This window comes from Esox lucius, chromosome 12, assembly GCF_011004845.1.
Source record: "Esox lucius isolate fEsoLuc1 chromosome 12, fEsoLuc1.pri, whole genome shotgun sequence".
NCBI classification, from domain to species: domain Eukaryota; kingdom Metazoa; phylum Chordata; class Actinopteri; order Esociformes; family Esocidae; genus Esox; species Esox lucius.
The window spans coordinates 30,853,853-30,875,377 of record NC_047580.1 but is presented as its reverse complement, the minus strand read 5'-3'; the positions used below and the strand labels follow the sequence as shown (position 1 = coordinate 30,875,377).

At 45.9% G+C, this 21,525-nt stretch overlaps 3 protein-coding genes across 5 annotated transcripts; 1 reads left to right on the top strand and 2 right to left on the bottom strand.

Annotated features, from left to right (window-relative positions):
- The first annotated feature begins 287 nt into the window (after positions 1–287).
- Positions 288–10,155, top strand: inavaa (innate immunity activator a). Its single transcript, XM_010893352.5, has 10 exons — positions 288–379; positions 5,633–5,741; positions 6,053–6,186; positions 6,718–6,840; positions 7,192–7,432; positions 7,658–7,711; positions 8,015–8,453; positions 8,633–8,794; positions 9,147–9,912; positions 10,060–10,155. The coding sequence occupies exons 2-10, from the start codon at positions 5,675–5,677 to the stop codon at positions 10,153–10,155; spliced, it is 2,082 nt and encodes a 693-aa protein (XP_010891654.2). The 5' UTR covers positions 288–379; positions 5,633–5,674.
- On the bottom strand, positions 9,696–17,128 carry LOC105023894 (protein MRVI1). The gene is made up of 13 exons (XM_020051471.3): positions 16,873–17,128; positions 16,683–16,752; positions 16,297–16,372; positions 15,057–15,084; positions 14,733–14,873; positions 14,405–14,536; positions 14,015–14,159; positions 13,288–13,331; positions 13,090–13,149; positions 12,798–12,994; positions 12,546–12,704; positions 12,295–12,420; positions 9,696–12,198 (listed from the first exon to the last, which is right to left on the bottom strand). Exons 1-13 carry the CDS (start codon positions 16,900–16,902, stop codon positions 12,063–12,065), a joined length of 1,344 nt encoding a protein of 447 aa, XP_019907030.2. The 5' UTR covers positions 16,903–17,128; the 3' UTR covers positions 9,696–12,062.
- Positions 17,129–17,569: 441 nt separating this feature from the next.
- On the bottom strand, positions 17,570–20,611 carry rpl10a (ribosomal protein L10a). 3 transcript variants are annotated; one of them, XR_829008.2, is made up of 7 exons: positions 20,509–20,611; positions 19,930–20,001; positions 19,679–19,759; positions 18,944–19,092; positions 18,491–18,663; positions 17,842–18,068; positions 17,570–17,785 (listed from the first exon to the last, which is right to left on the bottom strand). XR_829008.2 is itself a non-coding variant. In XM_020051581.1 (7 exons), the coding sequence occupies exons 1-6, from the start codon at positions 20,511–20,513 to the stop codon at positions 17,898–17,900; spliced, it is 651 nt and encodes a 216-aa protein (XP_019907140.1). In that variant the 5' UTR covers positions 20,514–20,611; the 3' UTR covers positions 17,570–17,810; positions 17,867–17,897. The 3 variants fall into 3 exon arrangements, 2 of the variants coding, with proteins under 2 accessions (XP_019907140.1, XP_010891652.1); XM_020051581.1 differs by having other exon boundaries at positions 17,570–17,810; positions 17,867–18,068; XM_010893350.2 differs by having other exon boundaries at positions 17,570–18,068.
- Positions 20,612–21,525: the final 914 nt, after the last annotated feature.

The following is a 21,525-nucleotide window of genomic DNA, read 5'->3' as shown; positions in this document are numbered from 1 at the left end:
CTCCGTGTGTCGTGTGCTGTGTCTAAGGCGCAGAGCGTGTCTGGAAACAACTACATCGGGCGTGTGTCATAGGGTTAATGATACAAAATATTTGTTACGGCTTAAAAATTTACTTCAGAATGTATTCCTCGTCAAATAACCAATATGTACAAAACCGATAGTATATTATCTACAAAAAAACTCTGAATTTTGAAAAGTAAACCCACAGCTCTGGTAAGACCCCCCCCTCCATTTCCAGAAAATGGTTTGATCCGAGGACAGATGTCCCACCAGAGAACGAAACGCCCGTTCTCCCAACTCTAACAACTGACTTCGAAAAGCTCCTCGCATGCCTTCAACGAGATGCTCTGAGAGATTGCTGGACAATCGTTTTCATAAGGTAAACACATGCGAATTGTATGCACGTATTATTTGGTGAGTTGAAAATAGCCATTAGGCAGACTGTTGTGAATGCTGCAATGTTACAATGAATGGAGATCGGGGGACTTGGAAAGTTACTGATCAGCTGAATCACTTTTGCGTTAGTACAATTGATGCAACCTATAATTAGATGCATAGGCTATAGCAGCGAAACAATCAGTTAAAATGCTTTTTATGTGTGAGCGAGTAAGAGGTTAACTTTGTCTAACTCAAATGTACTTGAAAAGTAAGCTATATTCCCGGAATGTTTTACAGACATTCCATGAGTCACTGGGACATCCTCTTATCTTGCTTGATTAGGCTGTTACTCGTCTTTTAAACTGAGTAATTTGAGAATTGCAAAACGTTTAGCCCTCAGCCTCTTTATTACAGTGGGAGTAAGCACACCTCACTACTCATTTCAATGACACAAACATCTGTAAATCCTGCCACATGTTGATAACTATTTACACAGGAAGATGAGTCAAACCCACTACCCTCCGATTTGCACGTTACACACCTTTTGTCTTTGTAAAACAAAACCTGATTGTCAGTTGTTTACAGTTAAAAAGGAAATGTGTCAGTCTGAAATGGTTTATAAACAATTTAACAAGACCGAAATAACTTAATTGTTGGGCTTGTTCTATTTCCGACATTATCCGCTAAATTGAAATAGTGATAATGACACGGATGGATTGACACTTGACATCAGATTAAGTAAAATCTGCTAAAAATCTGCAAAGAAGCTGGTTCGATTCACACATCCTGTTGCCAACATTTAAGGGGGGTTGTGGTGACCACTGTTAGGTCGCCTTGTGGGCTGGCTAGTCAAAGACAGCCATGTGTCTTCATCTCGGGGAACAATGGAGGACCTCTTCTATGGTCTCTGTATTTATGTTGACTTTGGTCTGCTGTGTCTGGCTGGCATATGGCCGCCACTGCCAGGGTCTGGGCAAGTGTGTATTCACATGTGAGGAAAGGTATGGTGAAACTGATTAGTGAGGACATGTTGTCCCATCCTAATTTACAAAATATGCTTATAGGGTTAGGTTCAGATTTGGCTTTAGGTTGAAGATTAGGGTTAAGGATTTTTTTTACCGGTTTACATTGGAAACCTGAGCATCTAATGGCGATAGTTACCGGTTGTTCCAAAAGAAAGGAATTATCGGTCAAGAACATGAGTAAGGAAATAGTTTTTGTGTGTGTGTTTGTCTACAATTCCTGTTCTTTTCACCTCTCTCTCTCTCTCTCTCTCTCTCTGTCTGTCCCCCCTACTCCCCCATATTGAATAGGTTTTCTCCACTCCAGCAGACCATGTTGTGTGTGTGTGTATATATACAGAACAGAATGGATCCATTTTGCTGAATGGTTGTTGGCTGTGGCTGTAAATTCGTTTGGTTTCTTCCATAGTATCAGCAGTCACTTGGGAATCTTAATTACAGGCTTCACATAGGCCCTGGATTGATTTCAGTTGAACACACACATACAGTTAGAAGATGAAAACCCACACACGATGTGCACACACACACACACATCCACGCAGGCTTCCCTCACTCTTTCCTTGGGTAGCCTGTGTGGATGTGTGTGTGGATGTGTGTGTGGGGTAATTCCAGCAGCCTAAATGTGACCACAGTTGTAATGACGACAGTAGTGGAGGGCTGCATTCCAGGAGATCACAACTCTCAGAGGCAGGCAAACACACACACGCACACACACGCGCACATGACACACTCCCAAAGGCTCATGGGAATGGGTGGTGGTGGGTGGATAACCAGGAAGTCTGGGGGAGACAGTGAATCCGCATCATCTTCATCTCCCCCTATAAACAAACAGTTTCCCGTCAATTTTCACGGTCCACGAAGTAGGGGAATGAGGATGAGTTTAACAGGGAGCTGCTATCCTGAGAAACCCTCCTGATCACCGATCATCACAGGATGCTGGTTTAATTAGCTTATGATCATAGCAATTAAGTCATCATCTGCCGTAGATTGTTATACCAGAGAACCAGGATCCTGTGAAGTCATCTCCAGGGCTGTGGAGTGTTTGCTAACTGGACATTTAATACAATTTTATGACCTATTTGGCTGTTTTGAACCAAACCTAATGATTTGTTGATTTTCAAATTCATGCCCCTCCTTAATCCTCACCCTACGATTTCAATGAACTCATTCATGTAAAGTATGAGGAGTAGAAATAGAATGAATAGAACAGGCTTTCACCCCCTAACGTTTAAAATTTGACTTGGGGAAACCGTTATCCTGTCAGTTTTGTGTTCACTGTATTTCAGTGGAATGAATGAAGACCACAGGCACATTATTGTTGCTGTGATGTGAATCCCCCGGTTGTGGAGCTAAAGAGTTGAATTGTTGAACTGATAGTTGGCCCTCATTCCACCCACCCTGTGTCTTCAACACTCATACACACAGACTGGTTGTATGTTTTGGCCTGAGTTGACAGCTTCTAGATGGTTCCCGAGTGATGCCCACACTTCCAGTAGAGCCACTGCAGGCTCCAGAGCCAGGCAACCACTGACATTGTGAAGGTTTTTCATGAGAGTTATGGGGTGTAAGTGGGCAGAATACCAAGTTACCCTGCCTCTGTTTGCCTGTCTCTGATTATCCAGTCCCTGAGTTCCTGTTGCCTTCTCAGATTTATATTGCAGTCAGTCAGTAGAAGCCGGAGTCCCGGACTCTGAATTCCCCTATGAAGGCCCCTGCTTCCCTTCACCCACTCAGCCCTGTTCATCTCCTTGCTCTGAGAGGAGCTTTTCTAGCCTGGAATCCAACAGGGTTTACGCCCCGCCCCCTGAGAAGAGCTTTCTAGCCTGGAATCCAAGAGGGTATACTCCCTCTGAGGGAAGCTTATCTAGGCTGGAATCCAACTGGGTGTACTCCCTCTGAAAAGCTTGTCTAGCCTGGAACCCAACAGGGTATACTCCCTCTGAGAGACACTTCTCTTGCCTGGAATCCAACAGGGTATACTCCCTCAGAGTGGAGCATGCTAGTGATAACTGTATGGCAATAGGCAATTATTTTAGCCCAATTTGTCACAGAAAAGCGCTGTCAAGGCAAAATGTTGTTTGATCTACGGCTCGACTGAACGACAGAGTGCGTTTGCGGTTAATGGTGGAAATGGCAGGCCGGCGATTTCTACCGCAGCGCTGGGTACGTTTTATGAAGTATTAATGTGATGACCTGACTGTTTTATGTGGAAATAGTTCATTGATTGGTCAAATATGCAAGCCCTTGCACAATATGCAGGAGTCGTTGATTTTAATAAAGATTCTGCACCCCAAAATTGTTACATGAAGCCAGAAAGGATTTGGAATAGTCTATGTTCCTGCTCAAATCTGTTTGCATTCCTGACTAGAGCTCCTCTTCCTTCCCCAGTAAGACAGTAGGCCTCTGCCTCAGTCATTCAGCTCTTCAGCCGGTGCTGCAGAGATCGTTTGTGGAGATCTGAAACGATCGAATAGGTACATGTCAGAGGCTGAGTTTCACGCGTAGTCCATCCAAAGCCAAGGTGGGACACAACCAGGTTGTTGCATCTGTCAAACCAACGCTCAACAAGTGCACACGGTGCTGATCCCGTTGGGATGTGGCCCCTGTTCCAACAGCCCCCTCACCTTAACCCCCCCGAACCCCCGTTCACATCCCATTCCTCCCCCCTATTTAGATGTGTCAGCAGTCATTATACCCACGGTAGCTTATTCCGATGGGTGGGTGATACGGGGCCCATGGGTCCTTTGTCTGCCTCAGTGTGTTCAGTCGGCGGAGGCCCCCCACCCCCACCCCCCAGCACGCTGCGCCGTCATTGTGCTTCACCGGCTCTCTCGGAGCGGCGTCGGTTCACATGACTTCCCCCGCTGAATGGCCGGAGGATGGGCCGGTATGGGCAGAGCGGGCCGGTGGGGGGGGGGTAATCAGCACAATAACATCCTGCCGGGTGGGGGGGGGGGGGGCACCTTAGCCCCCGTGCCCCCCCTTCCCTGCGTTGCGATGCATTACAGACGGGGGAAAGTGGGGGGGGGGGGGGGGGTTTGGGGGGAATACAGGGTGATGTGTCCTGCCCGTCCCCACGGGATACAGCCTGATACCCATCTCTAAACATCACTAGATGGGACCCGTGGATCACTTGGGCTCGCTCGGCTGCAGCAGGCCAACATAACAGGACCTGGCTGTGTGTAGAGGCGTGAGCTACATGAGTTCCTTCCGTCCGCTGACACGCAGAGGTTGGGTTTTCCCAACCTCGGCAAATAACGTTGTTTTTTCTGATTTAGAAGCAAAACAAAATTATAAGCTTTGTGTGTTGATGCTTTATAACACCTTTTAGATTCTTGGGTTCAGCTTCACTATCTCAACCTAGCGACAGCCAAGAGTGAGATATAGCAAATAGTTTTAACCGGCCATAAACATTTACATTTACGCACGCACACCTGACTGGACCGTAAACATTGTTTATACATTCCACCTTGTGGGACGCAATCAGACACCATGAATCTTCAGCATATTTAGGTGAGTCCTTAGTATCTTCATATGTGCTTGCTGGTGCTACAGAGACCTGCTCTCCATTGAGACATTCTTCCACTTCAAAGCCCCTGGAGTGTTGTTACTGTGGACACTGGTTGAATGGAGAGCTGTCAGGGTGTGTGACTCCCCTGGGGGGGGGGCAGGTGCAGTCCATGAGAGGGGTAATTCCCTAGCCCTGCAGCCATCTGCTTTCCTTTTCTCTTTTCGGGGGTGCGTCGCTTTAACCGCCCTCCGACACGCCTTGCAGCAACGCAGAACAACACGCATACACCCACTCCTCTCGGATAACAGCGGTTCGCCCTGTGACCGTCGCCATGGCTCCTGGTTTCGGATTAACCCCCGGTCCTCTGGCACATGTGCCGAGTGAAGCGTGGGGGGCTGCAGCCTATTGTGTTGGGAAGAATAGGGAGAAGGGGGAGCGCAGGCGAGGAGAGGGACAAGGAGAAGTGGGGAACAGGAGGAGAGAGGACTGGGAGAAGCGAGGGGAGGAGGAGGAGGGGGCAAGGAGACTAGTATCACTAGTACGATGTGGAACAGTGTAACATAGACATTCAACACCAAGTGAGGCAACTGATGACTTTAATTTAATACTTTTTTTTTAATAATAAATGTTTTAGGTAAAATAACTGCCCCGTTTACAGTGTGCAGTGTGTGTAAACAACATTGATTTCTAGGATCCGATTGGATTAATGATTTTCCAACAGGTGTGGTTGTAACTCTGTGAAGGACACCCCACGGCAGCCATGATGGATTCAGAGGATATTCACAGAGAGGAGATCAGTGACACTGACAGTGGCATTATGCTGAACTCTGGTAAGGGCTTAACACTTAGACAAACTGAACGCTAATCCCGGAGGCTTTAGGGTCCAATCCAAGTGCAGATATTAAACACTGAACACATTCTTAATGCTTGCTCCCAAAACAAGCCTTACAATATTCCAGCGTTTTGATATTTCTCGTCAATTTGGGAGCTAGGTTTAGTGGTAGTAAGATAGCTAGCGGAAACATGAAGTTGTCAGTGTCGTTATAGAAGTTCAATGAGTGGCACTGTGATGTGACGCCTGGATGAGGACTGTGCTCAGTGTGAAATGCTTCACGGAAACTTCCCATCCCGTGTGATGCAGGTCCTGACAGCCCCATGTCACAGGGGAAGGATCTGAACACGCATACCCGGGCCATGAGGCTGAGGCACCAGGCTCTGGAGGAGAGGCTGGAACTGTGTATGCTGGAGCTCCGGAAGCTCTGCATCCGCGAGGCTGTGAGTGCTTGCACAGAACTTTAACTACCCGACCAAGAGGAAATGCTAAACGTTCAACCCAAAAGGGCACGTTGGCTGTTCGTGTGGCGGAACACTCGTTTTTGCCTCCGGGGAAAAACCTTTTTGGCTCCACGTACATCATTCAGTTCCTAGTAGAACTAGGTACTAAATGTTAGGGTTCTAGTTGAATCCAAAAGGTTCTACCTGGAACAGAAAACATTTATCTGTTACTGGGAAACTGTGCAACGCCTTAATCATTAGATAAGGGGTTCCTAACCAACCAGTTTGTGGCGACATTTGGGAGCATGATCACTAGAGCTTGATTCAAAATCACTGTGTTAGTGTATGTCCACTTTGCATATATCCCTGGTAGCATTACAACAATGTCTGCATTCACTAAGCAATTAAAGTATAAATTCAGACTACATTCTGAGCTGCCCTTTTAGTAGTAGAGTTGCTGTCATCATCTTTCTGTGGTGAAGATGAGACGCTTGTGTTTACCATCAACTTGACTTTGGATTTCCCTTCCAGGAGCTGACAGGAAAACTGTCATCAGACTTCCCTCTCCTGCCTGATGAGAAACCCCCTCGCATCCGCCGGAGAATCGGAGCGACCTTCAAACTGGACGACAGTCTCATCCACCAGGACGGAGAGGTACACACTGAGATGAACACCGAGATGAACACCGAGATGAACACACAGTCGCTATGGCCTCAACACTCGCAACGCAATATTAATATTAGCTGTTAGGTTCTGGGGTTTATCCTGACATCACTTCCTCCATGAAGCCTATACGCAAAGTGCAAATGTGACAGAGCTTTGGAGAGCGAAGATGGATTCAGGAGACACTCCAGTACCGAGTATTAAAAATGATGGTGTCTTTGAGTACGTGGGGAATCACTGATGAGGCAATCTCCCTTTTGAAGTGGTCAGTTGTCTTCTTTATGAGTAGGCGTAACCTACTGGCTGATCCGCCCTGATTGTGAGATATCATCTCTCCCTCAGGATTCTGAGCTCCACTCCCTGGAGGCAGATTTGGCCTTGCAGCTCCAGATCTTCGAGGCGGCTCGTAGATTGTCAGTGGAGGAGCACCTGTCCAAGCCACAGAAGAAGAGCCGGCTGCAGCAGTGTAAGAGAGAGGAGAGGAAAGTCAAAGATCTACAGGAGGCTCTGTTCCAGCACAGGATCCGAAAAGAGTGTTCCTCTCCACCCACCAACAACAAGAACAACTCAGCCAAACACCAAGGTGAGTGCTTCCCGTGCTGCTGCCCTCTTCTGGACACATTGGGCTCTGCAGTCTTCAGGGAGCTTCAGTCCATATATTCTCGCTCAGTCCCGTGGAGGTTGGATGGAGGGATTGTCTTATTATTTTAATACCCAATTGTTATTTGTTGAAACACATGAAAATTGCATACATATCTTGATTCCGCAAGCCCTTCCACTAACTGAAAGGGGAATTCTGTGTCACCAGACCAGGACCTGTCCGACGATAGCTCCCTGTCCGACGGCTTGGCCCTGGACGACGGTGAGTCATCAGCACCGTAACGGTGTCAGTGAAATTAAACTCCTCCGAAGTGTTCCCATGTCGAACCTCAAACTTGGCCTTGATAGGAGTGACCGTGTAAAGAGTATCAGTATTGGTCATCAGTAGATGGTGAATCTCACATCTGGGGTGTAGGGAGTCAGGGGAAGGCCACATTTCTCACATACTTCCGCTGGCTGACCTAGGCCAGGTTTGACACATTGGTCCATCTGGACATGTAGGAGGAAATGTCTGGGGCTGAGAGGAGACATCATATCTGACCCTTTCCATTGTGTCTGTCCGTAGATGTGGAGCCTCTCCGTCCGTCGGGGTCTTCAGACCCGCTACTGCAGTCCTCGCCAGGATCCCTGTCGATCCAGTACTCCTCTGAGGGCAGTCTCCAGCACATCTCTGCACAGAGCCAGAGCCTCGGCTCCAGCTGCAGTGTGGAGCAGACCCAGGCCCAGTTCTCCAGTGTGGGATCAAGCTGCAGTATGGAGCAGACCCAGGCCCAGTTCTCCAGTGTGGGATCCAGCTGCAGTGTGGAGCAGACCCAGGCCCAGTTCTCCAGTGTGGGATCTAGCTGCAGTGTGGAGCAGACCCAGTTCTCCAGTGTGGGATCCAGCTGCAGTGTGGAGTACCCAGAGCGTTCCCCGATCCAGAACTCCCCCTGGAAGGAATCAAGCCTGGACCAGCCCTATCTGAAACCTAAGAAACCCCTCTCCGCCTGCAGCAGCAGGTCCAGGTAAGAGCCCAAATGCTACCGTTGGTTTTGGATCAAAATGCCGTGTGAAATAATGAATGTGGACTAGTTGATGAATATTTATTCTGCTCGGATCACCATCAAAACAGATTTAGACTCTGCGTGCATTGCACTGCTATGAACTATCGGTTGTCTGACTCCTGCCCGTTCTCCCTGAGCAGCAGTCCAGTGGGGATTCCAGTGTTCCCAGCAGACAGCAGAGTCCTTCCCTCCCATTTCCCCTCCATTAAGAACTTGGCTGTCCGCCACGGACAGACCCACTCCTGCAGTGCCCCCTCTACTCCAGAGCTGCACGTACGCAGACAGTACTCGCAGTCCTTCAGGTGAACAGCCAACATCAGCGCCGTGACCAGAATGACCACACCCGTGAAACAGAACATCAAAACCGCAACCAGAATGAACACACCTTAGAACAGACCATCAACAACGTGACGCAGAACATCTGCCCTTTTACACAGAACTTCAACGCCATAACAATAGAATGTCAACACCGCAACACAGAACGTCAACCCCATAACAGATTATCAACAAAATAACATCAGAACTGTTTAAATTATTTTGTGTTTTCTTGTATGTTTCTGTTGTGGATGTGTAGCAAACATTAATTATACTGGGAGACAGACACACACAAAATAAAATCACAGTGGCTCACTCTCCCTTGTATATTTTTCTCAGGGTATCCAGAAGTAAGCCCGGTTCTGACCCAAATGAGAGTCGTGGACAAGCCAAGTTGCCACGGCGAAAACCAGAGTTCATGGTTCGGTCTCCACAGTACTCCCCTCTGAGTGTTTACCAGTCCAGCTCTGAGGACAGCAGCTCTGAACACTCCGCCCCATCCTACACCGGCTCCCCCTGCCGTGGCCGTGACCGTGACCAGGACAGGGAGGGCCCCGCACCCACCGAGATCCCCAAGCTCTGCCCTCCCCCCTACGGCTTCCACTACGGAGCGCAAAGTCCTAACGGCCATGTCATCAATGGGCCTAACAGGCCCGGGGGCTTTTACAATAACAGCCAGCACCAGTCCTCTCCCAGCCTGAGACGAAGAGGGCCAGAGGAACACCCCTGTTCCCCTCTCCCCCCCCAGGGCCGAGACAGCCCCGGGGAGAATGGCCTTTGCACCGCCCTCCCCGGGGCCCCACAACCCCGGCAGCGGCAGGAGGGACAGGGGCCCCCGCCGGCTTTTACCCGAAGGGTTCTGAAGCCCCCGCCACCATACACCCGCCTGGTACGTACCCCGTCCCTGAGGGAGTACCCCAACCACCCCGCTCGGGTCCTGCCCCGGGAGATGGTGTCGGAGGAGCTCAGGTCCTGGCACCAGCGGAACCACTTCCAGAACCAGAGCCAGAACCAGTTCCAGATGTCGCGCCCGTGTTCCCTGGAGCGCCAGGGGTCGTTCCGCATCAAGAGCCCGGCTTCCGCTCACCTCCCGCCCTACATGCAGGTGAGGTCGCACCCAAACAGTCAGCACCGCAGCGCGCCCCAGTCAGAACCGGTGTCTCCCGGGGACGCGCTTAAACACGCGGCGGACGAGGGGCTAGACGGGCTCGGAGGCAGCGGCCGTGAACGAGATGTGTCTCCGCTGTTTCAGGGTCCCCACCAGACGGTGATTCTCCAGAGGGCAGAAGACGGTACCCCGGTGCAGTGGTTCGTCGAGGAGGACTCGGAGATCGTCAGCCAGGTGTAACCGCAGCCATACGTATTGTGTACGGCACAAAATCCACAGTATATACTGTGGCCGTGAGGTGTGGCTTCGTCATCACCCGGGGGAGGGGGGGGGGACTCGCTGCTGCTGCAACAGTGTTACAGTGGGAGGGAAGTACCCTCATCCTGTATAATATGTCTGTATTTATTGACTCAGTGGACTCTCTGTGAGATGCTATGTGCCTGGTGAGGGACAGCTGTCCTTTGCAGACGAAGGCCACGGGCCCGTGGGTAGATGGGTACAATGATAAGCGCCTAGCTCTACCACTTGTGACCGTAGCATATTATTTTAACGCTTTATCTAAAGCAAGTTTGACGTTGTCACGTAAGGCGCTTTGCCAGTTTATTTTGGGTTTTAAAAAAATTAAATAAAAAATCCCCCAGAAGTATTTCAACTGAATTGGATTATTTTCTACGGGTGATAGAGAATCACCAAAAAATAATATTGTATGTTTTTGTAACAAGTTTCATGAATGTGTCATTGACTATAGCATTCGGAGATAGCCTACTGTAGAATGTATTTTGTGTCTGGGACACTGTTTTTGCACAACAAGATTCACCTAGATTCCAAATGAAGTTACAGCATTGCTAATTAAATTATTTCTTTACTGAATTTAATTTTCATATCTGTAATTTCACTCTTTATCTATTAAATAAGGAGTAATAAAGTTACAGCCCTTCTAATATAATAATAATTTCTTTATTTATTTGAGGAATATCAATGTTTTCCTTTGCTATTAACTAACGGGTTTACTATAGAAATATAGGATCGACGTAACTATGAATCTAAAACCTCTATATGATTGTATTTCTTTTAATATAATTTTGAAAAAAAACAGTAGAAATGCTAGCAAGTTGCTGTTTTGCCTTAAGCTGTATTACACTAACATGAATAATTAGAACGTTAACCATTAAAACTTTGAACTGATTGTATATTAACCTAAGATGGTTTTCTAATTGCTTTGTTTGAAAAATGATTCTGTTGACTGTTTTCACTGCATTGTGGTTTTGTGGTACTAACCAGTTGAATGTATACGTTTTGATATTGTTTGTATATTTATAGTAAAAAGGCTTTATATGACTGATTGTCAAGTTAAACATTTTCAGAATGTTTTTTAGAGAAAAGGCGGCAATTTTTTTGTTGTCAGTATAAAGTGTCAGAATAACATGATTATAATAAATCATTAAAGTTGCCTTATGTAAGATTTTAGCATAAACACAAGCATACATGTATTATAAACATTAACTGCATATCTGCCGTTAATGTTTTAAGTTAATGTTTCAAATATTTGTTTCTACAAAATTGTTTAGAATGCCTGAGCAATTCCCCATTGAATCTTTCTTGCCAGCCAGTCTAACAGTTTGCATTGACTTGTCACCTCATACTCACTTTAAACACTCACAGTACTATCCTTCCCACACTAAACCACCCTGGCTAATACTATTCCTGTCCTGTTTGTTTAAGGAGGAGAGGAGGAGACAAGTCGTGGTATTGTTTAAATTCATTCTTGTAAACGTTAGAGGCCGGATCCTACACAGTGCCCTTTAACATATTTTGCAACTCAAACATGCAAACACCCACGTATTACATACGCAATTACATGCAAATAACACTGTCGTACTTAAAGAAAGATTTGAGTATGACAGATCTTCTCAACTATATGAAATAAGAATGTAGATTAGTTGAAGCTGTTCAGTGACCAATCAGAAGCCAGGCCAGTACCCTCAGTACCACTCCTGTAAGAAAGACTTTTCATCTCAGTGAGTCCTTTTCCTGGTTAAATAAAGGCTAAATAAATAAAGCGCCCTGTCTGTCTTTGTCCGTCCGTCTGTCTGTCTCCTTCAGGAAGTGCCTGTGTTTGACGATCGATCAAATGTTCTTTTGCCTTTTCACGGCAGAAGTTCGGGACCAACCCAGAGGAGCACTATGAATAGTACCACACAACAGATCGCCACCACCAGGTCCAACCAGTGTCGGTGCCACAGCCTGTGGGCCAGGGGGTGCCCACTGCAGACAGGGCCACACCTAAACAAACAGGCCTGGTGTCACTGTAATGAATAAGGGTCACTCTGGTTGACAGCATCAGCGAAATGACTAAAATGTGGTTAATTTAGTACTTACAGTCCAGCGCTGCGTTTGCTGATGGGCGTCCTCCTGGTCTTTTCCTGGTCAACGTTTCTGCTCTCAGTCATCTCCAGCGCAGCCTTGCCTCTCCTTCGGTGTCTCAACAGGGTCTCCAGTGGGAAACTTTCCCAGAGACACATTTCATGTCAGGACGAGAGGCAACGAACAAGGGCTTTGTTCACCCAGTAGCCTGACGTGTTATCGTGTCACTGAACGGGTGCGTGACTGGTCGCAGTGATTTACTGTACCTGCTGCTGTTTGTCCGTTTGGTGACCGCTTGGTTTGGCTGGTGTGTGGGAGCGGAGCGGCTGACTGCTGTGTCGGCTAGAGAAGGGCCCAGCTGGGGTTGTAACCTGACAGCGGTGGTGGTGACCTCTGCTCTGCTGTCATCTGGAGTTTCAGGTGGTCTTCAGTCAATTAAAAGTTTTGGTTGGTTATGGTGGTGTCTGACGGCAATTGCTGTTTAACCCTCGCATTCAGATATACTGTGTCTAAATTACCTGTTATCCAGGACACTGTATGTCTCCTCTGTGGCGCGAGGCTTGGACTTTGTGATGGGGACCGTTGATGAAGACGTCTCTAAGGACTCCGTGATGGAGAACAGTGATGACGACAGGGCTGAGGGCGAAGTCTTCCTCCCCATCACATTATCTAATGAAAGTGATTTGTGCAGCACTCTTTCTGGTTTTCTTTTTTCCTGAGGAAAGAAATAGGCAGATAGTTGGTGTAAAGTGTGTGTTTGTGCATACATTCTTACATGGATGTAGTATTTAGAGTTGCAATTATTTAGACCTGGGCTTGTTTTGTGATCAGCTCTACGCTGATCCTTCGACGGCTCGCACCAAAGTGCAACTAGAAGAATGAGAGGAGAAAATTGACAGAAGAAACAAGAAGTGTAGATGGAAAGGAATTGAAGATTTGAGGAAATGTGAATAACAAGTTTCACTTGGTGAATTTATTCTGTATGAAGACAAAGGGAAAAGCTCTGACCTGCTGAGAGCTTTTACTGAACCTCTCCTTGAACTCTCCTTCACCTGCAAAAACAGATCACTTACACCAGTCAGATAGCAACAGATCCTGTAAACCAGTCAGATAGCAACATATCCTGTAAAGCAGTCAGATAGCAACAGATCCTGTAAAGCAGTCAGATAGCAACAGATCCTGTAAACCAGTCAGATAGCAACATCCTGTAAACCAGTCAGATAGCAACATCCTGTAAACCAGTCAGATAGCAACATATCCTGTAAACTAGTCAGATAGCAACATATCCTGTAAACCAGTCAGATAGCAATGGATCCTGTAAACCAGTCAGATAATCAAATTAGTATATATTCCAGAAATTCCAGATGAAAGAATACCCACATCAGAAGAGAATAAGCAGGATATCTAAAGTCTTCCAACAAGGATTTCTTGATAATGTACGGAAAGTGATGGAATGGATGGAAAGCCAGTATAATTTGGCAACTCAAATCTGTACTTTACATATAATCTTATATCGTATATACGGAACCTTTCTAACACCAGCCTCTGGTCAAAACTAGTACACTATCAAGGTTAGAGTATGACTTGGGAAACATTAAGTGAGGCCTGCTGTCTTCTCCATATGTAGCCTTAACTGAGACCAGGGCCCTGCCTTTAGTTCACCCAGCTAACAGAACCTCATCACCGACGGAAGACCCAAGGCTGAACCCAGACAGTGTCACCAGCGGAGATGTACCTTTGCAGTCGCTATGAACCCGGTGGGAGCCCCTCCCGTGGATGTCCTTGGTCTCGTCGAGCTCCGGGCCGCCTCTCTCAAGACGCCTCCTCAGGCTCTCCACATGGCTCACCATCAGATCCAACGCCCTGCTAACACGCGCCTCCTGCCCCACACAGCACGCGCCGCAGTGTATGTTTGCTCATTTCAGGCACACGTTTAAAAGAAAAGGTTCCACGGAGGTTCGTTTAGGGGTTCTTTAAATTACAAACTGTGGCGGAACCCCCATTGGAAAATTATAACGGGTATTTCAAAGAAGGTTCCTGAAAAATAAATGTTCTCAAAAAGGTTCTTTGAGGAAAAGCCCTGAGGGGACGACCCGGGTAGTAATGTCTGTGTGGAAGTCATTACCTGATGTACGGCTCCAAGCACCTCTGCTGTGCTGGATACTCTCTCTACTGTCCCTTCCATTATGTCCAGGCACAGCTCTAGTCTCTGGAGGATCTCACTGCGCTTACTGTCAAGGCACAGCGCCTTCAGAGTCTGACAACGCAGAGAGAAAGAGAGACGGTGAGGGAGAAAGTGATGGACGGCAGGGGAGGCGTGGAGAAAGGGAGGGACCCCGGTTAAAATCAATTATTTTCAACCCAAATCTCTACGGGGACGTGGCAATCCAAACGGTACAGGCAGCACTTTGACAGAGTCTGGTATCATCCTATTCACAAGTCAACATAAATACCTCCAGTGTCTCACGGCCCCTAACCAGTTCCAGCTGGATGTTCTCCTCGGCCAGGTTCCTGGCGTGCTCTTCTGCAAGCAGCCTCTGCCTCAGGGTGAACTGGTCGCTACGAAAAGCCAGCGCTATCTGGGAGAAGGCGGACTGTACAGGGGGGACGGGGGAACCCGGGGGAACCCGGGGGAACCCGGGGGAACCCGGGGGAACCCGGGGGAACCCTTGTTTTCATTATGCAAGGTAAAGTAATCCCGAAAGCTTCCGTCTTGCTTTAATCGCAGTGCATGATAATATTGTGAATACATGAAGTCTTCTGGCAGGCCATCTCACCTCCACTTGGTCCTCTGTCATCTGAGCACTGGGATGGAGGGAGAAGAAAGTGGGGAGGGTTACAGGGGGTGACGAAGGGAGGGTGAATGGACAATGAAACTGTTGTCTTAGCAGTACATCACGGACAAACGTATGGCCAACACAGGAGTCAATCTGGGAGGAAACACGTGATAAATCGAACGAGTGACCGTTAACGTGAGCCAGTCAGAGGGTTGCAAATACCACCTGTTGAGGCCAATGTGGATGATAATACTGAAGAATAATACACCCATATTACCTGTTGAGTCCTACTGAGTCTACGGAAGTTTATAATACACACAAATTACCTGTTGAATGCTACTCAGTCTATAATACACAGGTATAATATACATATTACCTGTTGAGTCCTACTGAGTCTATAATACACAGGTATAATATACATATTACCTGTTGAGTCCTACTGAGTCTATAATACACAGGTATAATATACATATTACCTGTTGAGTCCTACTGAGTCTATAATACACAGGTATAATATACATATTACCTGTTGAGTCCTACTGAGTCTATAATACACAGGTATAATATACATATTACCTGTTGAGTCCTACTGAGTCTATAATACACAGGTATAATACACACATATTACCTGTTGAGTCCTACTGAGTCTATAATACACAGGTATAATATACATATTACCTGTTGAGTCCTACTGAGTCTATAATACACAGGTATAATATACATATTACCTGTTGAGTCCTACTGAGTCTATAATACACAGGTATAATATACATATTACCTGTTGAGTCCTACTGAGTCTATAATACACAGGTATAATACACACATATTACCTGTTGAGTCCTACTGAGTCTATAATACACAGGTATAATATACATATTACCTGTTGAGTCCTACTGAGTCTATAATACACAGGTATAATATACATATTACCTGTTGAGTCCTACTGAGTCTATAATACACAGGTATAATATACATATTACCTGTTGAGTCCTACTGAGTCTATAATACACAGGTATAATACACACATATTACCTGTTGAGTCCTACTGAGTCTATAATACACAGGTATAATACACACATATTACCTGTTGAGTCCTACTCGGTCTATAATACACAGGTATAATACACACATATTACCTGTTGAGTCCTACTCGGTCTATAATACACAGGTATAATACACACATATTACCTGTTGAGTCCTACTGAGTCTATAATACACAGGTATAATACACACATATTACCTGTTGAGTCCTACTCGGTCTATAATACACAGGTCGTCCCAGGGTGTAACTGGCTGCTGCTGGTCTTCACTAGACTCTATGAAACAAAGACATCAACATAAATTACTATTCTTTCTACATCTGTCAGGCCAAACGTGTCTGGTTTACAGTTACATTGAATTAAATAAAACTTCATTAGGATGGCCTATAAACACTCAAACCATCAAGAACTGGTATAATGCCACATTCACATATTGTAGCGTTTTCTTTATCCTTAAGAAAATGCATTTCCAAACTTTTCCGTTCATACTCTCTGACTTTTATACAGAGACATAGGACATCATCTCAAATGCCACCATGAAAGAGGACTCCATTACGCCTGCCAAGGCCTTACTGTGGAACCCTACCTTCCTCACTTTCTTCACTTTCCAGGACAGCAGGCACCCTGTCGCGGTTGCCTGGTGTCCCTTCTGTGGGCTGGACAAACAGAAACACGGTCAGTCTCTTAGACGTTATGAGTCTTCTTAACCAGCAGCAGTCTGATTCATTAGCATAGGCTGTGTTTAGTAGTCAAAGGAGAAAGAGTCATTCACTCACCTGAGAGTGAACAGGATGGAATGGCAACATGTCAGCCAAACGATCTTACCACCACCTGTTGACTAACAGCAACCCTGGTGATTTTGTGCACAGCTCGCTGTTCCTCGCACTCAAGTCCACGTTTTAAAATAGAGTACAGGGAAATGATCCAGTAGGCAAGAACAGGATGAAGGTCTACATACCACTGAGGAAAAAAACGAGTATTTCTTAGTGTATGTCTTACTTCCCTGATCTCTTCCTTCTATGACCGCCTCAGGACAACTTCATTCAGGACATTAGTAATCCCATTATGAGATTCCGTCCGTCAGGAAACTAAACCAGGAAAATAACAGTACCTATTTGGTACTACTTAAAGCAGCCGTGTGTGTGTGTGTGTGTGTGTGTGTCTCATCTCACATCACTCCTGTGTCTGTTGTCGTGTAATGACATCCATCAGGTCAAGTTGGAGGTCAAGTAGGACCCATCAACTTCTGTCTTCAACTGACATCTGAACCCCAAGAATGACGTTATACCGCATACTTAAGTACTCACTGTCTCACAGCATTTTCTGTTTCGGTCAAGTTAATTCATGTGGTATAAACAAAGAGAAATTGCATGTGGCTTTGGCTGTTTATGTCTAGGTCCACAACACCATTGAGTTTAGTCTTTTTGAAGCGGTGCCTCACAGCTCTTAGAGAACACAAGCCAGACATGCTGAGAAGCCTCAAGGATCTTGGCACGTTTTATTCATAGAAAAGACGGGCAGGTTTGACAGCTAGTTTACAGTACAACAATACTCATGGCAGACAAAGATAGGGAGAAAAGGCTGGTTGGTTGGTTTCTTTGGTGGAGGCTCCTGGGTCTCCCAATGGTGATACTGACACCCAGGTTGGTATCCAGTATCTGGACTTGAGTGGATATCGACAGAGACAACCTAGTAGAGTCTCTGGGGCTTATATCTGGACAGAAGGTAATATCGACAGAGACAACCTAGTAGAGTCTCTGGGGCTTATATCTGGACAGAAGGTAATATCGACAGAGACAACCTAGTAGAGTCTCTGGGGCTTGCCCATGGTGCTCTTGATGTAGAGGGCACGGACGTTCTGCCAGTTCTTCTTCAGCAGAGAGACCAGGAAGTTGATGGCCAGGTGGATGTTGTACACCAGCTCTTCCTCCGTCATCTTGATGTGTCCCACCGCCACGGCCAGACAGAGCACCTGGAGATAGGGGGAGGGGCATGGGGAGGGGCATGGGGAGGGGCATGGGGAGGGGCATGGGGAGGGGCATGGGGAGGGGCATGGGGAGGGGCATGGGGAGGGGCATGGGGAGAGGCAGAGGGACATTAAGCACCAAACAAATGTGTGCAGTATGAGTATTGTCCAGCTCAATAGAACAAATCTAAAACCCAGGTTACAGTGATATTCCCCACCGACGTCAACAAAATGTTTACCCCACCCCCCCCCCCCCAACTTACAAATGTACAAGTTACAGAAATCCGTCAAATATTTCCTATGTTAACTCCCACAAACGCCTCAGATTGACAGGGAAAGTGAGCCTGAGTAGGCTACACTTCAGAAACGGGTACAGAGAATCGGGACACAGATGTTCACTGAGGATGGTGGACAGTGCGTCCATGTACCTTCTTCATCTGGAACTTGATGGTGGACTTGACCTCATCCACCTTGGTGGTGAGATTCTCGTTGTGCGTGAGCAGTGAGGGGAACTTGCCGGCCTTGTTGAGGCCCGGCCCAAGGATACGAGGGATCTGCTTGATCAGAGACTCAGATGCCAGGAATGCGTCATACTTCTTGGCTGAAGGACAGAAACCCAGGAGACACATCTGAATCACAGATTCTCATAATCAGATTAAATCGCATTAAAAAGTAATGACAAAAAACATGATCATTTTACTGGTAACCGCAATTACGAAATAGTACCTTACCACACATATATACAGTACATACACACACACACACACACACACACACAAGTACAGACCGTTTTCTGCAAATTTTTCTATAAGTCAACACATCATACAACATATTGCACTCATCTTGACCCACAACACAAAGCACATCGAAACACAGCCTACAGAGTTTCTTGACAAGTTTCTTGTTCTTATTCAGTTTCTTCAGCGCCTCGATGTCCATGTGGGGCAGGGCAGCAGCCTTGGCCTCGTCACAGTGCTGCTGGTCACCCAGGATACAAACAGAGAACTTTGGCCTGGGGAGGGTTTTCAACCTGGGTGAGGGGGAGGTAGAGACACAGAAACAGACCATTGACACCTACTGGATAACGTATGCAGCTGAGACGCTTTCTAGCCTGGCTGCAGATCTGTTTGTAGTACCATGCTAGACGCTGGAAAGACAGCCCCAAACAGTTCTGGAAACGGCATACTCTCGCTAAAACCAACAAACTCAACATAAAAAGCCTTAACGCGTACCACCTGAACTTGTGTCCGAAGGGTCAGAGAGACCCAGAGTAGGGGTCCGTCCCCCTGAGGTTAGGGTTAGGTACAGACTCAGTCAGACCACCCGGTGCCTTTTCAATGTATTCTCTCCCCCGGCCTGAACCACTCTGGGGGGTGCATCTCAGTAATCTAATGTGGCCTTCTCACCACCTTTGCTTTATAGGCACTAATCTGAATGAACTGGACAAGCATAGATTGAATATTTGGGGAGGGAGGAAAGGAGACTTCTGACAATTGACACATTGTTGTTGGTCAAATGTTGCCAGGCACTGGTACATCTGACCTCCTCAAACAGGATAATTAGGGAGCAGACAGGGAATAGTTTGGTGAGATAGTATTGGGGACCCGGGATCAGACCTGACGGTGCCAGAGAAACGCTTGTCCTTCTGCGGATCGTAGTTCTTCAGGCTGATCTGCAGTTCCACCGTCTCCACAAACCTTCAGAGAGACAATAAAAATCAAGGGATTTAAGTTCCGAACATGATTTTGAATATTATTCAAAGGGTGTTTGGCCATTGCAGGTCTCCAATATTTTTTGCACTTCTTACTACTATTTTCTAAATGACAATTAGGTATTAAGTGTGAACACTCGTTGGTCTGAGTCTTACTTTCGGGGCTTTGCCAGCGAGCCCTGCAGGACCTCTCTGACACCCTCATACAAGGTGTCTCTGGAAACCTTACTGCGGGTGAGAAAACAGGAAAGACAACAAATCGCTAATGTCTATGGTAACAATGTATTCACCCATCACAGTATAAAACAATACTAATTAATGTAAAACCCTTTGCTTGCAAGTCTAAATGAAACTTGGGCAAAGCCATCAGTAGTACTTGCACCCTTATATAGAGTAGGCTATAAATAGGTTGTGAAACACGTTTATACTTCCCTTGAACATTTGTGGCTTTATAAAGCCAGTGAGTCTCCTCCTGCATGTTGGATTAGACCGAATTGAAGTAAATACATGTGTTATTTTGATCACTGCCTTTTTGTTGTGTTAAGCTACATCCAATTCAGAAGTCCCTTTGGTTAGTTTGACATTCAGAAATCAGGTGTACACGTTCTCGGTTAACTATTCAAATCAGTACATTGCTATACGAATTTTTAAGATTTGCTCTAAATGAATAGAACGGGTTATGATTGTGTATAAAATATTTATTTAAAAAAATGTATAAATTAATATTTAACTGACCTCATATTGTTGCGTTTTCGCTCTCTTCACGCTGCGTCGAAAAAGGACGTCAGCCCGGAAGTTGAGCAATATAAAGACAAGTTTCCCCATATATGGAGTGGGGAGTACGGCAATTATGTTTGACTCGAGGAATATTTTCGTCAATGTCCATAGCCTTTATGTCAAAATGGGCTGCATGAAAATTAGTTATAATTATTTCTTAGAAAAAGACGGGGCTTAGTCATTTTTCAATGCGGCTGTTGCACAACGTAATCTCAGTGATAGCCGGTTGTAAGCTAGTGACAAACCCTGAAGACTGCCGAATTTAATTCCGGAGCTTTTTGTCGACTTGCCTCCTACATACACTCCTCCGCTAAACTGACTAGTTATTAGTTTAAAGTAACTAGTACTTGTACATTAGATGACTAATTCCATTTTGTTCTAGTGAACCACCTTTTTTCTAGTAAGATATAGTAGTACTTACTGATGTTTTAATGCTGGTATGCATTGAGTACAAAAGCAAATACTACACAATGATATTCTTTCAGATTTCTCAATTAAAACGTGACTTTTTTTCTCTACACTTAAAAATATGAAAAACAAAACTATATTATCATACCGGCTAGAGACTATAGTTCGTATTTTAGCACTTACTGAGTCATCAAGACTAGGTCACCGACATATTGAATAGGGACTAGTCACTGACGATAACACAGCAACTATTCAATTGAGAATTGACAAATCTGATCAAAATGTTTCCCCCGTGGATATTGTATTTATTATTAATGCATTTTAACTTTGAGTCCCATGGTTCCACAGTTAGAGCAGTGATTTCCTTTACCCTTTCAGATATGTTTGTCCCCAACAGGGTGGAAATATATCATGGTCTTGCGTGAACAATCGGCTTATAATAAAGATTTAAGTGCCTGAGTTTGACCACTGTTTTCTCTGACATTCATGTGACAGTTGTCTTTAAGCATATAAGAAACTTTAAAAAGAATATTTTTTTGGCAGAAATCAGGTTCCAGATTGTACCAC

Bases quoted from the DNA above. Each gene is read 5' to 3' on its own strand.
- inavaa (XM_010893352.5), top strand. From the start codon at position 5,675: ATGGATTCAGAGGATATTCACAGAGAGGAGATCAGTGACACTGACAGT. The intron at 6,841-7,191 runs GTACACACTGAG...TCTCTCCCTCAG, and splicing joins TCATCCACCAGGACGGAGAG to GATTCTGAGCTCCACTCCCT. The intron at 8,454-8,632 runs GTAAGAGCCCAA...CTCCCTGAGCAG, and splicing joins GCCTGCAGCAGCAGGTCCAG to CAGTCCAGTGGGGATTCCAG.
- LOC105023894 (XM_020051471.3), bottom strand. From the start codon at position 16,902: ATGTTGCCATTCCATCCTGTTCACTCTCAG. The intron at 14,537-14,732 runs GTATTTATGTTG...CTGCGTTGTCAG, and splicing joins GGGGCCGTGAGACACTGGAG to ACTCTGAAGGCGCTGTGCCT. The intron at 12,421-12,545 runs GTACAGTAAATC...TCTCTGGGAAAG, and splicing joins AAACGGACAAACAGCAGCAG to TTTCCCACTGGAGACCCTGT.
- rpl10a (XM_010893350.2), bottom strand. The intron at 19,093-19,678 runs GTCTGATCCCGG...CCCCTCACCCAG, and splicing joins CGTTTCTCTGGCACCGTCAG to GTTGAAAACCCTCCCCAGGC. The intron at 18,069-18,490 runs GTACATGGACGC...CCCTATCTCCAG, and splicing joins TCAAGTTCCAGATGAAGAAG to GTGCTCTGTCTGGCCGTGGC.